This window comes from Nerophis lumbriciformis, linkage group LG27 (assembly GCF_033978685.3).
Source record: "Nerophis lumbriciformis linkage group LG27, RoL_Nlum_v2.1, whole genome shotgun sequence".
In the NCBI taxonomy this organism is placed as follows: domain Eukaryota; kingdom Metazoa; phylum Chordata; class Actinopteri; order Syngnathiformes; family Syngnathidae; genus Nerophis; species Nerophis lumbriciformis.
Genome location: NC_084574.2, coordinates 13,357,656 through 13,377,735, shown reverse-complemented (window position 1 = coordinate 13,377,735; position 20,080 = coordinate 13,357,656). Strand labels below are relative to the sequence as shown.

The 20,080-nt window shown below is 40.6% G+C and overlaps 1 protein-coding gene and 1 long non-coding RNA gene across 3 annotated transcripts in view; one reads left to right on the top strand and one right to left on the bottom strand.

Annotated features, from left to right (window-relative positions):
* LOC140679956 (uncharacterized) overlaps nt 1-20,080 on the top strand; it is a 162,219-nt gene that overhangs the window by 100,937 nt on the left and 41,202 nt on the right. The gene's annotated exons all lie outside the window — the stretch shown is intronic.
* On the bottom strand, nt 6,424-12,876 carry LOC133570139 (homeobox protein unc-4 homolog). Of its 2 annotated transcripts, XR_009810054.2 has the most exons (4): nt 12,425-12,876; nt 12,012-12,187; nt 7,508-10,055; nt 6,424-7,338 (listed from the first exon to the last, which is right to left on the bottom strand). XR_009810054.2 is itself a non-coding variant. In XM_061922842.2 (3 exons), exons 1-3 carry the CDS (start codon nt 12,732-12,734, stop codon nt 8,991-8,993), a joined length of 1,551 nt encoding a protein of 516 aa, XP_061778826.2. In that variant the 5' UTR covers nt 12,735-12,876; the 3' UTR covers nt 6,424-8,990. The 2 variants fall into 2 exon arrangements, 1 of the variants encoding a protein (XP_061778826.2); XM_061922842.2 differs by having other exon boundaries at nt 6,424-10,055.

Genomic DNA, 20,080 nt, shown 5'->3' with positions numbered 1-20,080 from the left:
TCAAAGTTATTCTCGGCAAGCAACCATGGAGTACTTACAAGCAGACACAGTGTGTAGACAGAAAAGGGAGAACGGATGCATTTTGGCTTAAAAACTAACGATAAAGGTGAAGTTATAACACTGAATTAAGGAGCCTTTGTTTGTTTGCTTACTACTAAAAGACAAGTTGTCTTGTATGTTCACTATTTTATTTAAGGACAAACTTGCAATAAAAAACATGTTTAATGTACCCTAAGATTTTTTGTTCAAATAAAGCCAATAATGCAATTTTTTGTGGTCCCCTTTATTTAGAAAAGTATTGAAATAAAAGTCATCGATTTGTTGGATCTATGCTATGGGCATGCGCAAAGGCTTTTTAAAATTTATTTATATATTTATTTTTTTTTAAAGTATTTTTTTTATTTTTATAAACTATTTATAAGCTGCAATGAGAAACAAGAATCAAAATAAGTATGGTGCCAGTATGCTGTTTTTTTTCCAATAAAATACTATAAAGGATAGAAATGTAGTTTGTCTCTTTTACCCGATTATTAATCGATTAATCGAAGTAATAATCGACAGATTAATCGATTATCAAATTAATCGTTACTTGCAGCCCTAATATACATATATATTTATATATATGGTCCTCGCGCACTAATTGGAGCGCGCACTTGCCGCTGATGATGTCACGTTATCGATGGGAAAATGCATTTTTAGACAATATGATTTACCTCAGCGTATAGGACAAGGTTTTTCAACCACTGTGCCGCGGCACACTAGTGTGCCGTGAGATATTGTCTGGTGTGCCGTGGGAAATTATGCCACTTCACCTAATTGGTCCAAAACATTTTTTTTTGCAAATAATACGCCGTTGCTTAGTGTCTGTGCTGTGTAGAACTCGGCAGGGTAACCACGTAGTACTCCCTGCCAGTAGGTGGCAGCAGGTAGTTAATAGCTTTGTAAAAGTCGGAAGGTGTCGGGTGAGACGAGGATGGTTTGTTGTGAACACAATATGCAGACCACAGCGGGAGGCAGCGTGCAGGTAAAAAGGTATGCAACGCTTAAACCAAAAATGAACAAAAGGGAAAGGAAAAGGCAATGGCTATGCAAAAGCTTAAGTAAAACTGAACGGGCTACAAAGTAAACAGAAACGAAATGCTGGACGACAGCAAAAACTTACGGCGTCCACAAAGTACAACCGTACATGACATGACAATCAACAATGTCCACACAAAGAAGGATAGCGACAACTATATAGCCTTGCCTGCTAACACAAAGCAGGTGCGTGGAATAGCGCTCAAAGGAAGGCATGAAACTGCTACAGAAAAACACCAAAAAAACAGGAAGGGCCACCAAAATAACAGCGCAAGACAAAAACTAAAGCACTACACACAGGAAAACACAAACAAACTCAAAATAAGGTGGAGTTTAATTTTTTAACGTTTTCTGCTGGTGGTGTGCCTCCGCATTTTTTTTATGAAGAAAATGTGCCTTGCCTCAAAAAAGGTTGAAAAACACTGGTCTAGGAGACCCCGAGAATAACAAGGGGTAGAAAATGGATTAGAAAGGACAGATTTTTTAAAATAATAATTTAAAAAACATTTATTTTAAAAAAAAAATTGTTTAACTTGCGGTTTCACGCGGGCCGGATTTTGGACGCTGGCGAGCCGTAGTTTGGGGACCCCTGCCTAAACATATTTCTTAGTTTGAGACACCCCTCAAAAAAATAATGTATATATTCCCGCTGATGATGTCACGTCATCGATGGGAAAATGCATTTTTAGACAATATGATTTGCCTGAGCGGCTAGGAGACAACAAGAGTAACAAGCGGTAGAAAATGGATTAGAAAGGACAGATTTTTTTAAATAATAAAAAAAAATATATATATATATATATATATATATATACATTTTCTTTTATATTATTTTTTTTTTTTTTACTTGCGACTTCCCGCAGGCCGGATTTTGGACGCTGGCGAGCCGTAATTTGGGGACCCCTGCCTGAACATCTTCCTTAGTTTGAGACACCCCTCAAAAAAATAATGTATATATTGCCGCTGATGATGTCACATCATCGATGTGGCCTAGTGGTTAGAGTGTCCGCCCTGAGATCGGTAGGTTGTGAGTTCAAACCCCGGCCGAGTCATACCAAAGACTATAAAAATGGGACCCATTACCTCCCTGCTTGGCACTCAGCATCAAGGGTTGGAATTGGGGGTTAAATCACCAAAATGATTCCCGGGCGCGGCCACCGCTGCTGCCCACTGCTCCCCTCACCTCCCAGGGGGTAATCAAGGGTGATGGGTCAAATGCAGAGAATAATCTCGCCACACCTAGTGTGTGTGTAACAATCATTGGTACTTTAACTTTAACTTTTTTTTAAAATGCATTTTTAGACAATATGATTTGCCTGAGCGGCTAGGAGACACCGAGAGTAACAAGCGGTAGAAAATGGATTAGAAAGGACAGATTTTTTTAAATAATAAATATATATATATATATATATATATATATATATATATATATATTTATTTTTCTTTTATATATATATATATTTTTTTTTTTACTTGCGACTTCCCGCAGGCCGGATTTTGGACGCTGGCGAGCCGTAGTTTGGGGACCTCTGCCTGAACATCTTCCTTAGTTTGAGACACCCCTCAAAAAAATTATGTATATATTGCCGCTGATGATGTCACATCATCGATGGGAAAATGCATTTTTAGACAATATGATTTACCTGAGCGGCTAGGAGACACCGAGAGTAACAAGCGGTAGAAAATGGATTAGAAAGGACAGATTTTTTAAAATTATATATATATATATATATATATATTTTTTTTTTTTTTTTTTTTTTTTTTTTTATTTTTTTTTTTTTATGTATCATCGATGGAAAAATGCATTTTTAGACAATATGATTTGCATGAGTGGCTAGGAGACACCGAAAAGCGGTAGAAAATGGATTAGAAAGGACAGATTTTAAAAAATAATGAATCTGCGACTTCCTGCGGGCCGGATTTTGGACGCTGGCGGGCCTTAGTTTGGGTACCCCTGCCTAAACATCTTTCTTAGTTTGAGACACCCCTCAAAAAAAAAAGTATATATGGTCTTCACGCACTAATTGACTGAAAGAGCGCGCACTTGCCGCTGATGATGTCACGTCATCGATGGGAAAATGCATTTTTAGACAATATGATTTGCCTGAGCGGCTAGGAGACACAGAGAGTAACAAGCGGTAGAAAATGGACTAGAAAGGACAGATTTTAATAAACAACAATAATTGTAATTTTTTTATTTTTTTAAATCTTGCGACGCATATATATATATATATATATATATATATATATATATATATATATATATATATATATATATATATATATATATATATATATGGTACTCGCGCACTATTTGACTGAAAGATCATGAACTTGCTGCTGATGATGTCACGTTATTGATGGAAAAATGCATTTTTAGACAATATGATGTGCCTGAGCGGCTAGGAGACACCGAGAGTAACAAGCGGTAGAAAATAGATTAGAAAGGACAGATTCTAAACAATAATAACAAATAAATTATTTAAAAAAAATATATATACGTATATTATTTTTATTTTTATTATATTTTTTAACTTGCGGCTTCCTGCGGGCCGTAGTTAATGTATATATTGCCGCTGTTGATGTCACATTATCGATGGGAAAAGGCATTTTTAGACAATATGATTTGCCTGAGCAGCTAGGAGACACTGAGCGTAACAAGCGGTAAAAAATGGATTAGAAAGGACAGATTTTAAAAAATAATAATAAGAAAATAGATTTATTTTTTTTAATGTAATTTTTTTTTTTTGTACTTGCGACTTCCTGCGGGCCGGATTTGGGACGCTGGCGCGCCGTAGTTTGGGGACCCCTTGCCTAAACATGTTTCTTAGTTTGAGACACTCCTCAAAGAAAGAATGTATTTATGGTCCTCGCGCACTAATTGACTGAAAGAGCGCGCACTTCCCGCTGATGATGTCACGTTATCGATGGGAAAATGCATTTTTAGACAATATGATGATTTGCCTGAGCGGCTACAAGACACTGATTTTTAAAAAACAATAAATGTTTTTTTTTGTTTTTTGAACTTGCAACTTCCACGGGCCGGATTTTGGGACACTAGTTTGGGGACCCCTGCCTAAACATCTCTCTTAGTTTGAGACATCCCTCAAAAAAAATAATGTAAGCTTTCACTCGCCATCTCTCCATTTTTCCCTTGCCTGAATCTTTATCTGGCTCATTCCCGGAGGGCCCCCCCTCCACACACACACACAATAACAACAAATGACGAGGGGCCCCGGCGCCTTTTGTGAGGGGGGTGCAAAGACGCAGGCAGGCCGCACGCCTGTCCTATTATGTGCGACACATGATCAATAGGGCGATAAGGCAGCGACATCAATATAAGCGACAGAACAATGAGGGATATCATCGAACATCTATCTTAATATAGCCCGCTACAAGGGCCGCCTGACAAGCCGCCAGCTCATGAAAATTCCGCCCCACGAACCACCCACACCCCGCCTCCATATGCCCCATCTATGCGCACACACGGACGCGCGCGCAGCTGGCCATTATTCCCCCATTTCAATTTGACACCCCTGCCTTTCATGCTAATTCTATTATTGTAGGAAGTTTATGTGATTCCATATCACTAGAAATCACTAATGTCTAATAACCCTTCGGGCCGGGGAGGGCGGAGAGGGACGGGGGCCGCCTGGAGACCCCGCAGCAGCCAGTGGGAAAATAATTACTTTCATATCAAAACTCTGCAGGAGGCGCGGGGTCCTATAGCCGGCGGCCACTAACCTCATTCCCGGCCGGCCTTTTTCAAATGAATAAATTTGTTAAAGCAATAAATACAAACAGCCAGACGGTGGTGAGCTGCACGCGGCAAAGATCGAGGATTTATCCTTTTCCCTTGCCTTCTTGCTCCATGCCTGCAAAGACAGCGCTCGTTTTTGTTTTTTTTAAACAATAGCTTTTATTTATCAAAATGTTGACATATAAATATCATTTTCTCCTTTGTACAATAGCTGAGGATTTCCGTTGCAACTGCAGGTTCTGCTCAAGCAAAAAGAACCTGCATGGGAGGATGATGAGGGGGAGGATTAACCTCGGTGGTTTGGACAGGTGGGTTCAAAAGTAGGCGGGAATTAAAGCACCTTTTCCACCTAGTTGTGCAGTTCAGCTCTCCATGGTTAGTATCCTGCCATTGTTGAAAGTTGTGCTAAAATACAGATTATTGTCTTTTGGGTTGCCTAAACATTGCAGTTCATTCACTGGGTGACAGGTAAGGAATTAATGACTTTATCCCCCTTTCACCCCAGCACAAGACATTAACACAACATTGATGCATGTCCTTTAAAACTGACTTTGAAACAATGTTGCAAATTGTAAATTGAGACAATGTTGATGTCTAATGTTGGATCCATGTTGTTGGTTAGCAAAATGACCAAATTTCAATGGTCAATTCAACGTCACACACTACATAGTCAAAAAGAATGTTGTATTTGTGTGTTTCAGAATATCGGTTAGGAAATGACCAAAACTCAATGATCAAATCAACGTCAGAAACCGACAATGATTAAGCGTCGTTAAAAAGCATGTTGTTCCTATGCTGTATTTGTGTGATTTAGAATATCGGTTAGCAAATGACCAAAACTCAATGATCAAATCGTCATAAACCGACAATGATTAAGCGTCCTTAAAAAGCATGTTGTGTTCCCATGTTGTATTTGTGTGTTTTAGAATATCGGTTAGGAAATGACCAAAACTCAATGATCAAATCAACAACGTCAGAAACCGACATTGATTAAGTGTCGTTAAAAAGCATGTTGTTCCAATGTTGTATTTGTGTGTTTTAGAATATTGGTTAGCAAATGACCAAAACTCAACGATCAAATCGTCAGAAACCGACAATGATTAAGCGTCGTTAAAAAGCATGTTGTTCCAATGTTGTATTTGTGTGTTTTAGAATGTCGGTTAAGAAATGGCCAAAACTCAATGATGAAATCAACGTCAGAAACCGACAATGATTAAGCGTCGTTAAAAAGCATGTTGTTCCCATGTTGTATTTGTGTGTTTTAGAATATCGGTTAGCAAATGACCAAAACTCAACGATCAAATCGTCAGAAACCGACAATGATTAAGCGTCGTTAAAAAGCATGTTGTTCAATGTTGTATTTGTGTGTTTTAGAATATCGGTTAGGAAATGACCAAAACTCAATGATCAAATCCACCTCCGAAACCAACATTTTTTAAGCGTCGTTAAAAAGCATGTTGTTCCCATGTTGTATTTGTGTGTTTTAGAATATCGGTTAGGAAAAGACCAAAACTCAATGATGAAATCAACGTCAGAAACCGACATAGATTAAGCGTCGTTAAAAAGCATGTTGTTCCCATGTTGTATTTGTGTGTTTTAGAATTGACCAAATGACCAAAACTCAATGATGAAATCAACGTCAGAAACCGACATTGTTTAAGCGTCGTTAAAAAGCATGTTGTTCCAATGTTGTATTTGTGTGTTTTAGAATATCGGTTAGGAAATGACCAAAACTCAATGATCAAATCCACCTCCGAAACCGACATTGTTTAAGCGTCGTTAAAAAGCATGTTGTTCCCATGTTGTATTTGTGTGTTTTAGAATATCGGTTAGGAAATGACCAAAACTCAATGATCAAATCAACGTCAGAAACCGACATTGATTAAGCGTCGTTAAAAAGCATGATGTTCCAATGTTGTATTTGTGTGTTTTAGAATATCGGTTAGGAAATTACCAAAACTCAATGATGAAATCAACGTCAGAAATCGATATTGATTAAACGTAGTTAAAAAAGCCTGTTTTTCCAACATTATGTTTGAGTTGCTCAACGTCAGGACCTAATTCAACAAGTTCTCAACATTGTTTCAATTTTGTGCCAGCTGGAACACAGCTTGTTTAAGACCTAAGGATTTGTCCACTGATGTTCTGCAGAATTAACTCAGACATCACCATCTAAGCCATCTTCCAAAGTAGTCTCAAAGTTGTAACATAGCGGTGACCAGGCTTGTGCAAAAGCAGTGTGAAACTGACTGAGTCTTACACAATTGCATCAGTATTCCACTTTCACTGTGTTCTGTATGAAAGGACATTTCTGTCGCTCACAATCATTTCCCTATACTGGGTTTTGTATGAAAGGCCAAATGTGTGTGAAATTGGCTGAATAGCACACAAAAGTATTTGAGGCAATATTCCACCTTTGCCAGGTTTTGTATCACAGGTGGGGTTTTTTGCCACATTGTGTGAAACTGGGTTAATCGCATATAATTGCGGCAATATTTTGCCTTTGCATTTGTATGAAAAGTGTGTTTTTTGCCAGATCTGCGTAAAATTGTCATAGTCGCACATCATTTCGGCAATATTCCACATTTGCCGGGTTCTGTATGAAAGGTGTTTTTTTGCCAGATCTGCGTAAAACTGTCATAGTCGCACATCATTTCGGCAATATTCCACATTTGCCGGGTTTTGTATGAAAGGTGTGTTTTTTGCCAGATCTGCGTAAAACTGTCGTAGTCGCAAATCATTTCGGCAATATTCCACATCTGCTGGGTTTTGTATGAAAGGTGTGTTTTTTGCCCGTTCTGTGTAAAAGTGGTTAATCCCACATAATTGCAGCAATATTTCACCTTTGCTTGGTTCTGCATATAAGGTGTGTTTTTTGCCAGATCTGTGTGAAAACTTAGTCGCACATAATTGCGGCAATATTCCACCTTCGCTGGGTTCTGTATGAAAGGTGGAATTTTTTTTTGCCAGATCTGTGTAAAACTGGCATAGTAACACAAAATTGTGGCAATATCTTTGTGAAATTTACTAAGTCGCACATAATTGCAGCAATATTCCACCTTTGCCAGGTGGGGTTTTTTGCCATGTCTTTGTGAAACTGGGTTAATCGCATCTAATTGCGGCAATATTTAGCCTATGTATTAAAGGTGTGTTTTTTTGCCAGATCTGCGTAAAACTGTCAGTCACACATCATTTCGGCAATATTCCACATTTGCCGGGTTCTATATGAAAAGTGTGTTTTTGGCCAGATCTGTGTGAAACTGGCTTAGTCGTACATATTTGCGGCAATTTCTTTGTGGAATTGACTAAGTCGCACATAATTTCAGCAATATTCAACCTTTGCCGGGGTCTGTATGAAATGTGTTTTTTTTGCCAGTTCTGTGTAAAAGTGGATTAATCCCACATAATTGCAGCAATAATTCGCCTTTACTCGGTTCTGTATATAAGGTGTGTTTTTGGCCAGAACTGTGTGAAATTGGCTTAGTCGCACATAATTGCGGCAATATTCCACCTTCGCTGGTTTCTGTGTGAAAGGTGTTTTTTTTTTTTGCCAGATCTGTGGAAAACTAGCGTTAGGAACACATAATTGTGGCAATATCTTTGTGCAATTGACTAAGTCGCACATATTTGCAGCAATATTCTACTTTTGCGGAGTTCTGTATGAAAGGCAGCTTTTTGCCAGGGTTGTGTAAAATTGGGTCAACACACAATTGATGCAGCTATTTTGACAGATTTCTGTGTACTAGAGGCTTTTGTCGCACTACTATGATGCCTTTATGCTGTTTTACAGTGCACTAGATCAGGGTTGTACCATTCCAGACTGTACCACAGCGAACTGAACTGCGCGGCTAGGTGGAAATGCGTCTATTCCTGATATGTTTGCAAGCATCTACTGTATGCAGAGCTTTGGGAATGTTTGAACAGTTCACTCTCAAAACAAAATGTACCACCAGGGAGTACAACTTGCCAAACCTTAAAGGTTTTTGTATCCATTGAGCCTTTGACAGCTAGGGAACATTCCTGTACCTTTAGCGGCCATTGAGTCCACCAATCAGCTCTGTGAGGTACATGTAAACTGTACCTTGATTACCAAAAGGGATTCCAACTGTGCCCTTATTTCTGACAGTGTCTGAGCAAGGCGCCTTAGTGTGAGTTAGTCCATATCCACGTCCTCACCATCTGTTTCGGCCGCCTCTCTACAGTCTGTGTTTACGCTCAGACTCTCGGAGAGGTCCGGCGATGCTCGCTCCTCTTTGGCGCTCTGTTCCTCAGTTTGGCAGCCGTTGGTCAGCTTGGCCTCTGTTTGGACTGTCAAACTTGCCGTCTCTTCGGAATCGGCGCACCGCGAAGACGTCCGACAGATGGAAAGCGTACCACAGTCGCCAGCATGCTCCTCGGTGTCACCTCTATTGCTATCAGGACTGTTGTGATGGTGTGTTTTATGATCCGTGGTTGTAGGCTTAGTGAGACTGCAAGAGAGGTCAGTGGGAGTCTGTTGGAGGCTGTGTCCCAGGTGGAGCCCGTTGATGTTCTCCTGACACGGCGCCGCCTTCAAGGCTGTTTGTGGCACAAGAAAGCCGAGGGGCTGATGGGTAATGGGGTAAAGCAAGAAGTGCCCTTTACCCACCAGTGTCCTCTGAGTGGGCAGAGAGGAGAAGTCCAGATGTGGTTTCCGTCGAGGCGCGGCGTCCGAGAGAAGGCTTTCGACGCTGAAAGGGTTGCGCTTCTGCAAGGCCGAGGATCTCGGACCTGCAGGGTTACCAGAGCTGTGCGTACTGCCCGGAGAAACCTGCTCTGATTCTCTTCTTTGGTTTTGGGGGTTGAAGTCGTGTCGGGTTTGGTCACAGCTGGATTCGGTTTGGTGTCCTCCTTCGGCGCCTCTAGTCATCTGGGGAAGTTCCATGTGAATATTCCCGTTCGGGCCTGAACAAGGCTGCTGCTCGCTGTCGGTGAACTGCGACACGCCGCTGTCGCTCTCGGAACCGCCGGGCGTGTGGAAGCTGTCCCCTTGCAGAAGTTTGTTCTGCGACTTGAGCAGCTTCCGCTCCTGTTTACGTTTCTTCTTCTCTGCGCGCTCCTGCTCCCTCCGCGCGATCTCCTCGGGGTCCATGGGCTCGCCGCTGCATGTGGTCGGATGGGAGTTGTGCGCAGGCCGGCCAGGCCCTTTCTTCGTGTTTTCCTTCTTCCTCCACTTAGCACGTCGATTCTGGAACCAAACCTGTCCACATGACAAAACATGCTATAAGTGCCTGCTGTAATCCTACAAGCTGCACCTCAAATAAATTAGCAACAACGTTGGCATTCAAGTGAATTCAAGCTCACGTGTATTTACACCCCATAGTTTGACATTTTTTATGTTTCGCTAATGGGACTATGGTTTATGTAAATTACTGCAGAGGGAAAAAAGAGGCTGTACCCAACAAAAAGGATAGCCAGTCAAAATTTAAATGCACAAACAATGGTAACAGCATGCATCGGTTTGCTGTTTGCCTCTGTTTTTTTATATTTTTAACTGTGTTATTATGTGGGGAAATAAAATGGATTACATAAATAGAAAATAAATTATACAAACATTTAAGCTAACTCACTAATTAAAGTGCATCACAATTAGTTCTCTACAGAGCACCATTATGCAAAACAATTGGACAAACCATGATACACACATAAAGATGGCTTCTGTATTGAACTGATATTAAAAAATATTTTATATAGAAACTTACTGCAGTAAAAACATATGCATCAGTAAGTGACTTGTACCTTTCAACATATTGCTTTTAATGTATTCAGTCATATAAAGTGTGATGATGACAACAATATGTCTGTGTGCAAGGTTGCAGGCTTGCAGCAGTTTGAGGTCTGAGCAGATGCTTTTGCGTTAATCACCAATGACTTTGCCTAATGGCCAACTCCACCAATTAGATCTAATTGCACCCTAACTAACTGGCAGCGTCTCCTTCCGAACACCACCACCACCACCGTCATCCCCCCGCCGATACACCGGCCCTCCGCTCTAATTCGCCGCGCTCCCAGCCCTCTCATAGCCGCCTAGGAGGCTGTCCCTGGTCGGCCCCGAGGCTCGCTCAGGGCCGCGTGTTGGTGGCTGATAAGGCTGGGCGAGTGAGAGGCGCATAATGAGGACGAGGCGCTGACACGGTGCGACAATGTGGATTGTCGATGTCGCAAACCCGCGATAAAGGAGCGTTAAACGGCTAAGGGCGGACTAATCTCAGGTTTAGGTGCAAAAATATCCGCTAACAACATACACTGTAAATTGCAATTGTGCATGGCAACTCCAGAACCAAAATGACACTTTTTTTTTTCTTTTTTTCACCTTACAAATCCAGGAGATTTAACATCCGTTTTGTTTGTTAAAATTAGTACTAATAATAATATTTGGAATTGTACAATATTAATAATATATGGCAATTAATATATAATTTCATAGGATTTAAAAAAAAAGTAATAACAATAATAATTTGTTACAATTTATTTAGTTACTATAATTATTGTATTATTTTTAGGAGCATTTTATTATTAAGGATAATCATTTGTTACAATTTATTTAGTTACTATAATTATTGTATTATTATTATTAGGAGCATTTTATTGTGTTTGAGTTGAGGTTGTGTATCTAATTTGGATGGAAATTCTAATTAAATTGATTTCAAATAATTTCTAGTATTTATTACGAATACTACTAGATAGATAAACTTTAAATTAAGATGCAACTGCAGCATATAAATTCAATATATTTAAATGCAATATTGTTTACGAAAACTAATTAAATAATGAATAACAATAATAGTACAACTATTAAATATGATAAATAATTCATAGATTTAAATAATTGTATTACTCGCAATTTAGTTTGTAGACACTTAATTCCTCCATTAGTACAAAGTACTAATATTTTCAGCCCTTGTATAAGGTCAGCAACATAGCCTATTTTATTAACCCCTAAATCAATAGGTTGTGTCCATGCATAATTCACATGTGACCCTTCTTTATTGAAGCTTTGGTCATTGACAAATGCATGCCCTGCAGAATGGAAGCATGCTGGGCCCTAAACAAACAACCATCTTAACAATTCCTGCATATTTGAGCAGGGATTGAATTTAAATGCAATTTTCCAAAAAAAAATTATATATATATATTTAAAAAAACGGCTAATTACCTGAACCCTGGACTCCACTAGGTCCAGCCTAAGGGCCAGTGCCTCCCGCATGAACACGTCCGGATAGTGGCTCTCGTTGAAGGCCTTCTCCAGCTCCTCCAGCTGCCAGCCGGTGAAGTTGGTCCTGGTTCTTCTCCGTTTGCAACCAGGACTTTCTTTGTCCGGGTCCCCGGAATCTATGTTGAGAATCGTTGCAAATTGCCAATTAATTACAGCTCAATGAAGTATATTTTTATTAATCATAAAAGTGATCACAACTTTTCATTCCATTCGGTTGGATTCGCTGTTGTGCAGCACTTTAACAACAAAAACACTAATTTTCTGCAAAAATCGAGCAAATATTTACACAAAATAAGATGCAATGAATTGTGACAGATTTTTTGCACTTCGATTATAAAAGATGGAGACCTTACCGGAGAGTTTGTACTGTCCGTCGGGCGACAAGAGCCCGCTGGAGCTGACCACCGAGGCTGAGCAGGCGCCGTTAAGTAATCCGTCTATGGAGAAGGGGACGGCGGCCGCGGATGGGAGCTGGTGCGCGCCGGCGAGCTCGTAGACGTGCGGCTGGGAGTGATGATGGTGGTGCTGCTGCTGGTGGTGGTGCTGCTGATGATGATGGTGGTGGTGGTGGTGAGGACCGAGCGGGTACGGGAAGCCCACCAGCCCGCCCAAGGAGCCTCCGAAGTGGGCGTGAGGATGATGCTCGAGGACGCGACTGTCCATGCTCACCCGGGCTGCATGCGGCGGGGCCGAAGTGAGGATGCGCGGGAGGGGGGCAGCGTGTGGCTGAACATGCAGTCAGCAAAAGGAGGGGAAGGAGCGGGAAAGAAGGATGCCTTGTCTCCCACGGCCACGGATGCGCGTGTGGAGGGGAAAAGCCGGCAGCGACGTGTTGTGGTTCAGCCCGAGATGTCGCGATCGCTTCCCCCCCCCTAGCCGCCTCGCCTCCTGGAGCCAGCTCATTAGGACTCCCCCATCTGCTCGCACGACCAATGAGAAGCCTTAATGGATGTGTGACGTCACGGGGTTCGGCGGAGTCGAAGAGGTGCGAGGCGGGCGCTGTTATGTTTTTTTTTTCTTTTTCTTATTTACTTTCGATCGCTAATTACACCTGATGTGGGCCATTCATTCTGCATGTCCGAGCATGCACCAGGACACTCAATTTAACGCCTAATCTAATGGCGAAACACTTCAGAAGTGCACGCAATAATGTGTACGCCTTCAAAATGCATGTCGTTTGTTTTCTTGATTTGCACTGGGGAATAATGCATTGAGAGTAGGGGTGTGGGGGGAACATTGATTCGAATTAAAATCGCGATTCTCACGTTGTAAGATTCAGTATCTATTCTCATTTTTCAAAAATCGATTATTTTTTTGGAGGGATTTTTTATTAATCAATCCGACAAAATAATACACAGCAATACCATAACAATGCAATCCAATTCCAAAACCAAACCGACCCAGCCAGGGGAGCCGAAAAGGGGGGGTAAAGGAGACGGATTCTAGGGGCCCATGATGGAGGGGGGCCCAGAGAGGCCCCTAATGATGATGAAATTATAATACTGAAAAAATAATGACACTGTGTTGGGGGCCCTGTAAAGATTATTTTCATGGGGCCCAAAATCCCTAGCGGCGCCCCTGGACCCAGCAACACTCAGAACTGCAATAAACAGAGCAATTGAGAGGAGACACAAACACGACACAGAACAATCCAAAAGTAGTGAAACAAAAATGAATATTATCAACAACAGTATCAATATTAGTAACAATTTCAACATAGTATTGATTAAAAATCCCTCATTGACATTATCATTAGACATTTATTAAAAAAGAAAAGAAAAGAAAAATGAACAATATAGTGTCACAGTGTCGCATCTCATAAGCTTGACAACACATTGTGTCTAATATTTTCACAAAGATAAAATAAGTCATATTTTTGGTTCATTTAATAGTTAAAACACATTTACATTATTGCAATCAGTTGATAAAACATTGTCCTTTACAATTATAAAAATCTACTACTATGCTTGCATGTCAGCAGACTGGGGTAGATCCTGCTGAAATCCTATGTATTGAATGAATAGAGAATCGTTTTGAATCGGAAAAATATCGTTTTTGAATCGAGAATCGCGTTGAATCGAAAAAAATTGATTTATAATCGAATCGTGACCCCAAGAATCGATATTGGATCGAATCGTGGGACACCCAAAGATTCGCAGCCCTAATTGAGAGCTGTTTATAATATTTGTATTTTATTTTACTCTGCTACAAAAATGTTAAAAACACCTCTCAATGTGGTGCAGTGCATTTCTGCACAAATCACAAAAACTAAACTTAAAAAATGCATCTCAACAGGGGCGCAAATAGGATTTTTGAACTGGGGGCACCAAGCTGTCAGCAAATGAATTTAAATGTTCCTTTAAACCAGGGGTGTCAAACGTACGGCCCCAGGGCCAGATCAGGCCCGCGAACAGGTTTCATCCGGCCCGTGGGATGAGTTTGCTAAGTATAAAAATTTACCTGAAATTTTTGAATGAAAGAAACAGCTGTTCTAAATGTGTCCACTAGATGTCGCAATGGCAATTCTTTGTATCTTTGTAGATCAGTGGTTCTTAACCTTGTTGGAGGTACCGAACCCCACCTGTTTCAAATGTGCATTCACCGAATCCTTCTTTAGTGAAAAATATTATTATATATATATTTTTTTTAAATTCAAGACAAAGTTGTATGTTTTTTTACTGGTGCACAAAATGAACCGTGCATGAACATCACCTTGTTCCAAGAACAAAACCAACACAGTGCATGAACTCACAACAAATTACTGTCAGGTTCAAACACCGGACTATCTATTACGCAAGACAAGAAGAAGGAATCAAGCAGAGACAGAGTTGAATTTTACTCATGGGGAGAGGCGTATGGGGCTGTACACTCAGTTACAGTTTCCCCCTACGCTCTAAGGTACAGCCCCACGTGCTCCTCTATTTATTCGGGAGGTCCCTAGTTAACATCACTGAGGCTGCTTCTGAAGGGAGGGGTAATGCAAGCAGCCCCAGTAGACACAATACATGATAATTCAGAATGGAAATGTGCTGACACTCGTGATTTCGCCCTGTCTCTGTTTTGTCTGCGTTGAGGTACTCGATGTCGGTCCTTGGCTGTCAGCAGGCAGGGTCTGGAAACAAACTCCTGGCACGAGACAACTCGCAAAGCAAGATTACAAGTTGTGCGTTTGCACAGATAGAAAAGTACAACTTTGGCACCATAATAACTATAGCAACGGCCTTTAAGCATAAGAGTTGTGTGATAACTTATACATAATTATTCTTTTTTTACACACCTGCAAATCAGATGGAAAATTAAAGGGAACATTGTTTGGGGGTATCCATAATACGCCGATAAGGAGAAGTTTTTATTTATACAATGAGTCGGGTGTGTCTTGACCTTCGCCGAACCCCTGAGGCCGACTCACCGAACCCATAGGGTTCGATCAAACCCAGGTTAAGAACCACTGTTGTAGATGATTGATTGATTGATTGATTGAAACTTTTATTAGTAGATTGCAAAGGAAGTGAAAACATTATATGAAACGGTACAGTTTACAGTACATATTCCATACAATTGATCACTAAATGGTAACACCCGAATACATTTTTCAACTTGTTTAAGTCGGGGTCCACGTTAATCAATTCATGGTAATGAATGAATGATGCTACATATGTACAAAATAAACCACATGATGTTAGTACATCAGTCGAGGAAAATGGTCAAAGTACATAAATAACACACTGTAATTTGATTTTGATATAATTTTTTATACCAAAGACTATAAAAATGGGACCCATTGCCTTCCCGCTTGGCACCCAGCATCAAGGGGTTATAATTGGGGGTTAAATCACCAAAGATAATTCCCGGGCGCGGCCACCACTGCTGCTCACTGCTCCCCTCACCTCCCAGGGGGTGAGGGCGGTGGGTCAACTGCAGAGGATAATCTCACCACACCTAGTGTGTGTGTGACAATCATTGGTACTTTAACTTTTTTAACTTTATCTACATAGATAGAAAATTAACATCAATGAGTTGACTGATGAACATTATCACTTAATTTATTCAGAAAATATCAATAACGACAAATAAAGTATATATACTATTAACCGCAACAGGTAATTGTAAAAGAAAAACAACATGATTTGTACAATTTCAGAATGTGCTTGTTCTATTTTTAAACAAAGAAAACAGTCTGAAGTTGTCTTTATTGGGAGTAGATTTTTCTCCATGTGGCCCCCGATCTAAAATGAGTTTGGTTTAAACGTTTTTATGATAACATGTACAGTAGTGTAAACAAACAACATACTGTATGCACGGTACATCAATAAAAAAGTTAGTACACTGTACATAAAATTCACATTTTAACTGACAGAAGTATAGCAGGGGTGCAGCAAAACAAAATTACCGTATTTTCCGCACCATAAGCCGCCCCGTGTTATAAGCCGCGCCTTCAATGAACGGCATATTTCAAAACTTTGTCCACCTATAAGCCGCCCCGTGTTATAAGCCGCGCCTTCAATGAACGGCATATTTCAAAACTTTGTCCACCTATAAGCCGCCCCGTGTTATAAGCCGCATCTAACTGCGCTACAGGGAATGTCAAAAAAACAGTCAGATAGGTCAGTTAAACTTTAATAATATATTAAAAACCAGCGTTCTAACAACTCTGTTCACTCCCAAAATGTACGGTAATGTGCAAATGTGCAATCACAAACATAATAAAATTCAAAATAGTGCAGAGCAATAGCAATAACTTAATGTTGCTCGAACGTTAATGTCACAACACACAAAATAAACATAACACTCACTTTCTGAAGTTATTCTTCATTCATAAATCCCTCGAATTCTTCTCCTACGGTGTCCGAATTAAAAAGTTGGGCGAATAGGGGATCCAAAATGGCCGGCTCCGTCTCGTCGAAGTCATCAGAGTCAGTGTCGCTGTTGTTTTTCCAGCAGTTCCGTGAATCCTGCCTTCCCGAAAGCTCGGACCACAGTTGAGACCGAAATATCCGCCCAGGCATTTACGATCCACTGGCAGATGTTGGCGTATGTCGTCCGGCGCTGTCTCCCTGTCTTAGTGAATGTGTGTTCGCCTTCGGTCATCCATTGTTCCCACGCCGTTCGCAGTCATGCTTTAAATGCCTTGTTGACACCAATATCGAGCAGTTGGAGTTCTTTGGTTAATCCACCCGGAATGACGGCGAGTGTTGTATTTGTGTGCTTCACTTGTTTTTTGACACCATCTGTGATGTGGGCGCGCATGGAGTCGTATATCAACATGGACGGATCTGCGTGAAAAAAGCCACCCGGCCTCTTCGCGTAAACTTCCCTTAACCACTCGCTCATCTTTTCTTCATCCATCCATCCCTTCGAGTTAGCTTTTATGATGACGCCGGCTGGAAAGTTCTCTTTTGGCAAGGTCTTCCTTTTGAATATCACCATGGGTGGAAGTTTCTGGCCATTAGCATGGCAAGCTAGAACCACAGTGTGTCGCTTAGTAGGAGCCATTTTGTGGTCTTTACAGATGTAAACACACAAAGGAAATGAAACGTAATACCCGCGCGCTTCTTCTTCTATGGGGGCGGGTGCTTACCTTGGCGGTTGCTTACCGTAGAAGAAGAAGCACTTCCTCTTCTACGGGGAAAAAAGATGGCGGCTGTTTACCGTAGTTGCGAGACCTAAACTTTATGAAAATGAATCTTAATATTAATCCATATATAAAGCGCACCGGGTTATAAGCCGCACTGTCAGCTTTTGAGTAAATTTGTGGTTTTTAGGTGCGGCTAATAGTGCGGAAAATACGGTACTTTGTAGCTATAGACTTAAATGGGACCTATTATACAAAATCAACTTTTCTTACATATTGGTACATGTTTTTGTGCATTTCGAATCTGCAAAAGTCCCAAAAATCTTGCCTTCCTCCATACTTCATCCAAACGAGTCGTTTGGAGTTTGCCCTAAATTGTGACTTTTTCCCCAATTGTGACATTAGCGGACATCTCCATATATGGTAGAACAATTTACCCTAAAGTGCTTTGTCTGAGTCCGCCATTTTAGTCTGATGTTCACTGCAAATAATAGCTCACAAAATATAGATAAAAAGACTTAATGACAAAAATATCTATAATAATTGGTGAAATGATCTCTTCATCCAGGCAGCTCATTTTACTTGATAAGACATCCTAAAGTAGTAGGACTTTTAAGATAAAAATAAGTGTTTAAATCTAAAAACAAGCATTATTTGTCATGACTTGAACTATGGCGTGATTTGTTCTCCCGTGGTGCAAATGATTTGGACCATACGTGGCGTGAAGGGGAGTACATGATTTATTTTTAACACTCAAAAAACGAAACAAACAAAAGGCGCTCACAGTGGAGGTACAAAACTTGGCTATAAACACAAAACTTGCACAAAGGCAGAAACAATGAACAATGAAACAAAAACACTAACTGTGGCATTAATAAACAAAAACTTACTTGGCATGGACTATGAAGAAAGCAGCGTGAACTGAGCATGAAGCAGAGTGTCAGGTGTGTGTCAGGGGTATGATGTCGCCAGGGAGACTTCCTGGCAACAATCGGTTTAAATAATAGTGAAATGATTAAAGACAGGTGCGTGAGTCGTGAGGGCAGGTGAAAACTAATGGGTTGCTATGGTGACAAACAAGAGTGCACATTGAGTCCAAACGTGGAACAGGTGAAACTAATGGGTAACCATGGAAACAAGACAAAGGAGTGAAAAGCAGGAACTAAAAAGAGTCCAAAACCAAGCAGCACATGGCCAAACAAAAACATGATCAACACAGACATGACATTATTTGACTTGAAGTTCTTAAATCAAACATGTTGCAGGATCTTTAAACACGTGTTTCGATGTGGGGGAAAACGAAAATATCTTATTTAAACAGTTATTTTTCCAAGATTAACATTTAAAAATGTGAATTCATGTTAAAATTAAGATTATGATGCAAAGTCAATGACTTGAATAAGTAAATAGCTCCTAAAACAAGGAACATTTCTATAATTGTTCAATCTTTTTCAAGTGGCAATACATTTGCAGTGTAAGCTTCTCTGTCCTTTTGTTTTGGGGCAGACTGGCTCGTACATGCACATGCATCCTCCACCATTGCCATTTATAAGTAAAGGTAGCGTATAGTTCTATCGGTCAGCATAGACTCCAGATGGAAGCGCTAAAACTACAACAAAGATGACGGGGAAAAGACGTAGTCGAAGTGGAGGCACGTAAAGAAGACCACCTACAGAACTGCGACGGTCAGAAAGTGATTTAAAAAAACGGTCCGTAAAACATAATCCATGCAAAATTTGGACCAAAGAACCACCATTACATGTTATGTAGACCAGTGTTTTTCAACCACTGTGCCGCGGCACACTAGTGTGCCGTGAGATACAGTCTGGTGTGCCGTGGGAGATTATCTAGTTTCACCTATTTGGGTTAAAAATATTTTTTGCAAACCAGTAATTATAGTCTGCACATTATGTGTTGTTGTTGAGTGTCGGTGCTGTCTAGAGCTCGGCAGAGTAACCGTGTAATACTCTTCCTTATCAGTAGGTGGCAGCCGGTAGCTAATTGCGTTGTAGATGTCGGGAACAGCAGTGTGCAGGTAAAAAGGTGTTTAATGCTTAAAAAAAGGTGAGTGCCCCTAAGAAAAGGCATTGAAGCTTAGGGAAGGCTATGCAGAACAAAACTAAAACTGAACTGGCTACAAAGTAAACAAAAACAGAATGCTGGACGACAGCAAAGACTTACTGTGGAGTAAAGACAATGTACATCCGAACATGACATGACAATCACCAATGTCCCCACAAAGAAGGATAAAAACAACTGAAATATTCTTGATTGCTAAAACAAAGTAGATGCGGGAAATATCGCTCAAAGGAAGACATGAAACTGCTACAGGAAAATACCAAACAAACAGAAAAAGTCACCAAAATAGGAGCACAAGACAAGAACTAAAACACCACACGTAGGAAAACACCAAAAACCTCAAAAAGTCACGGCTTGA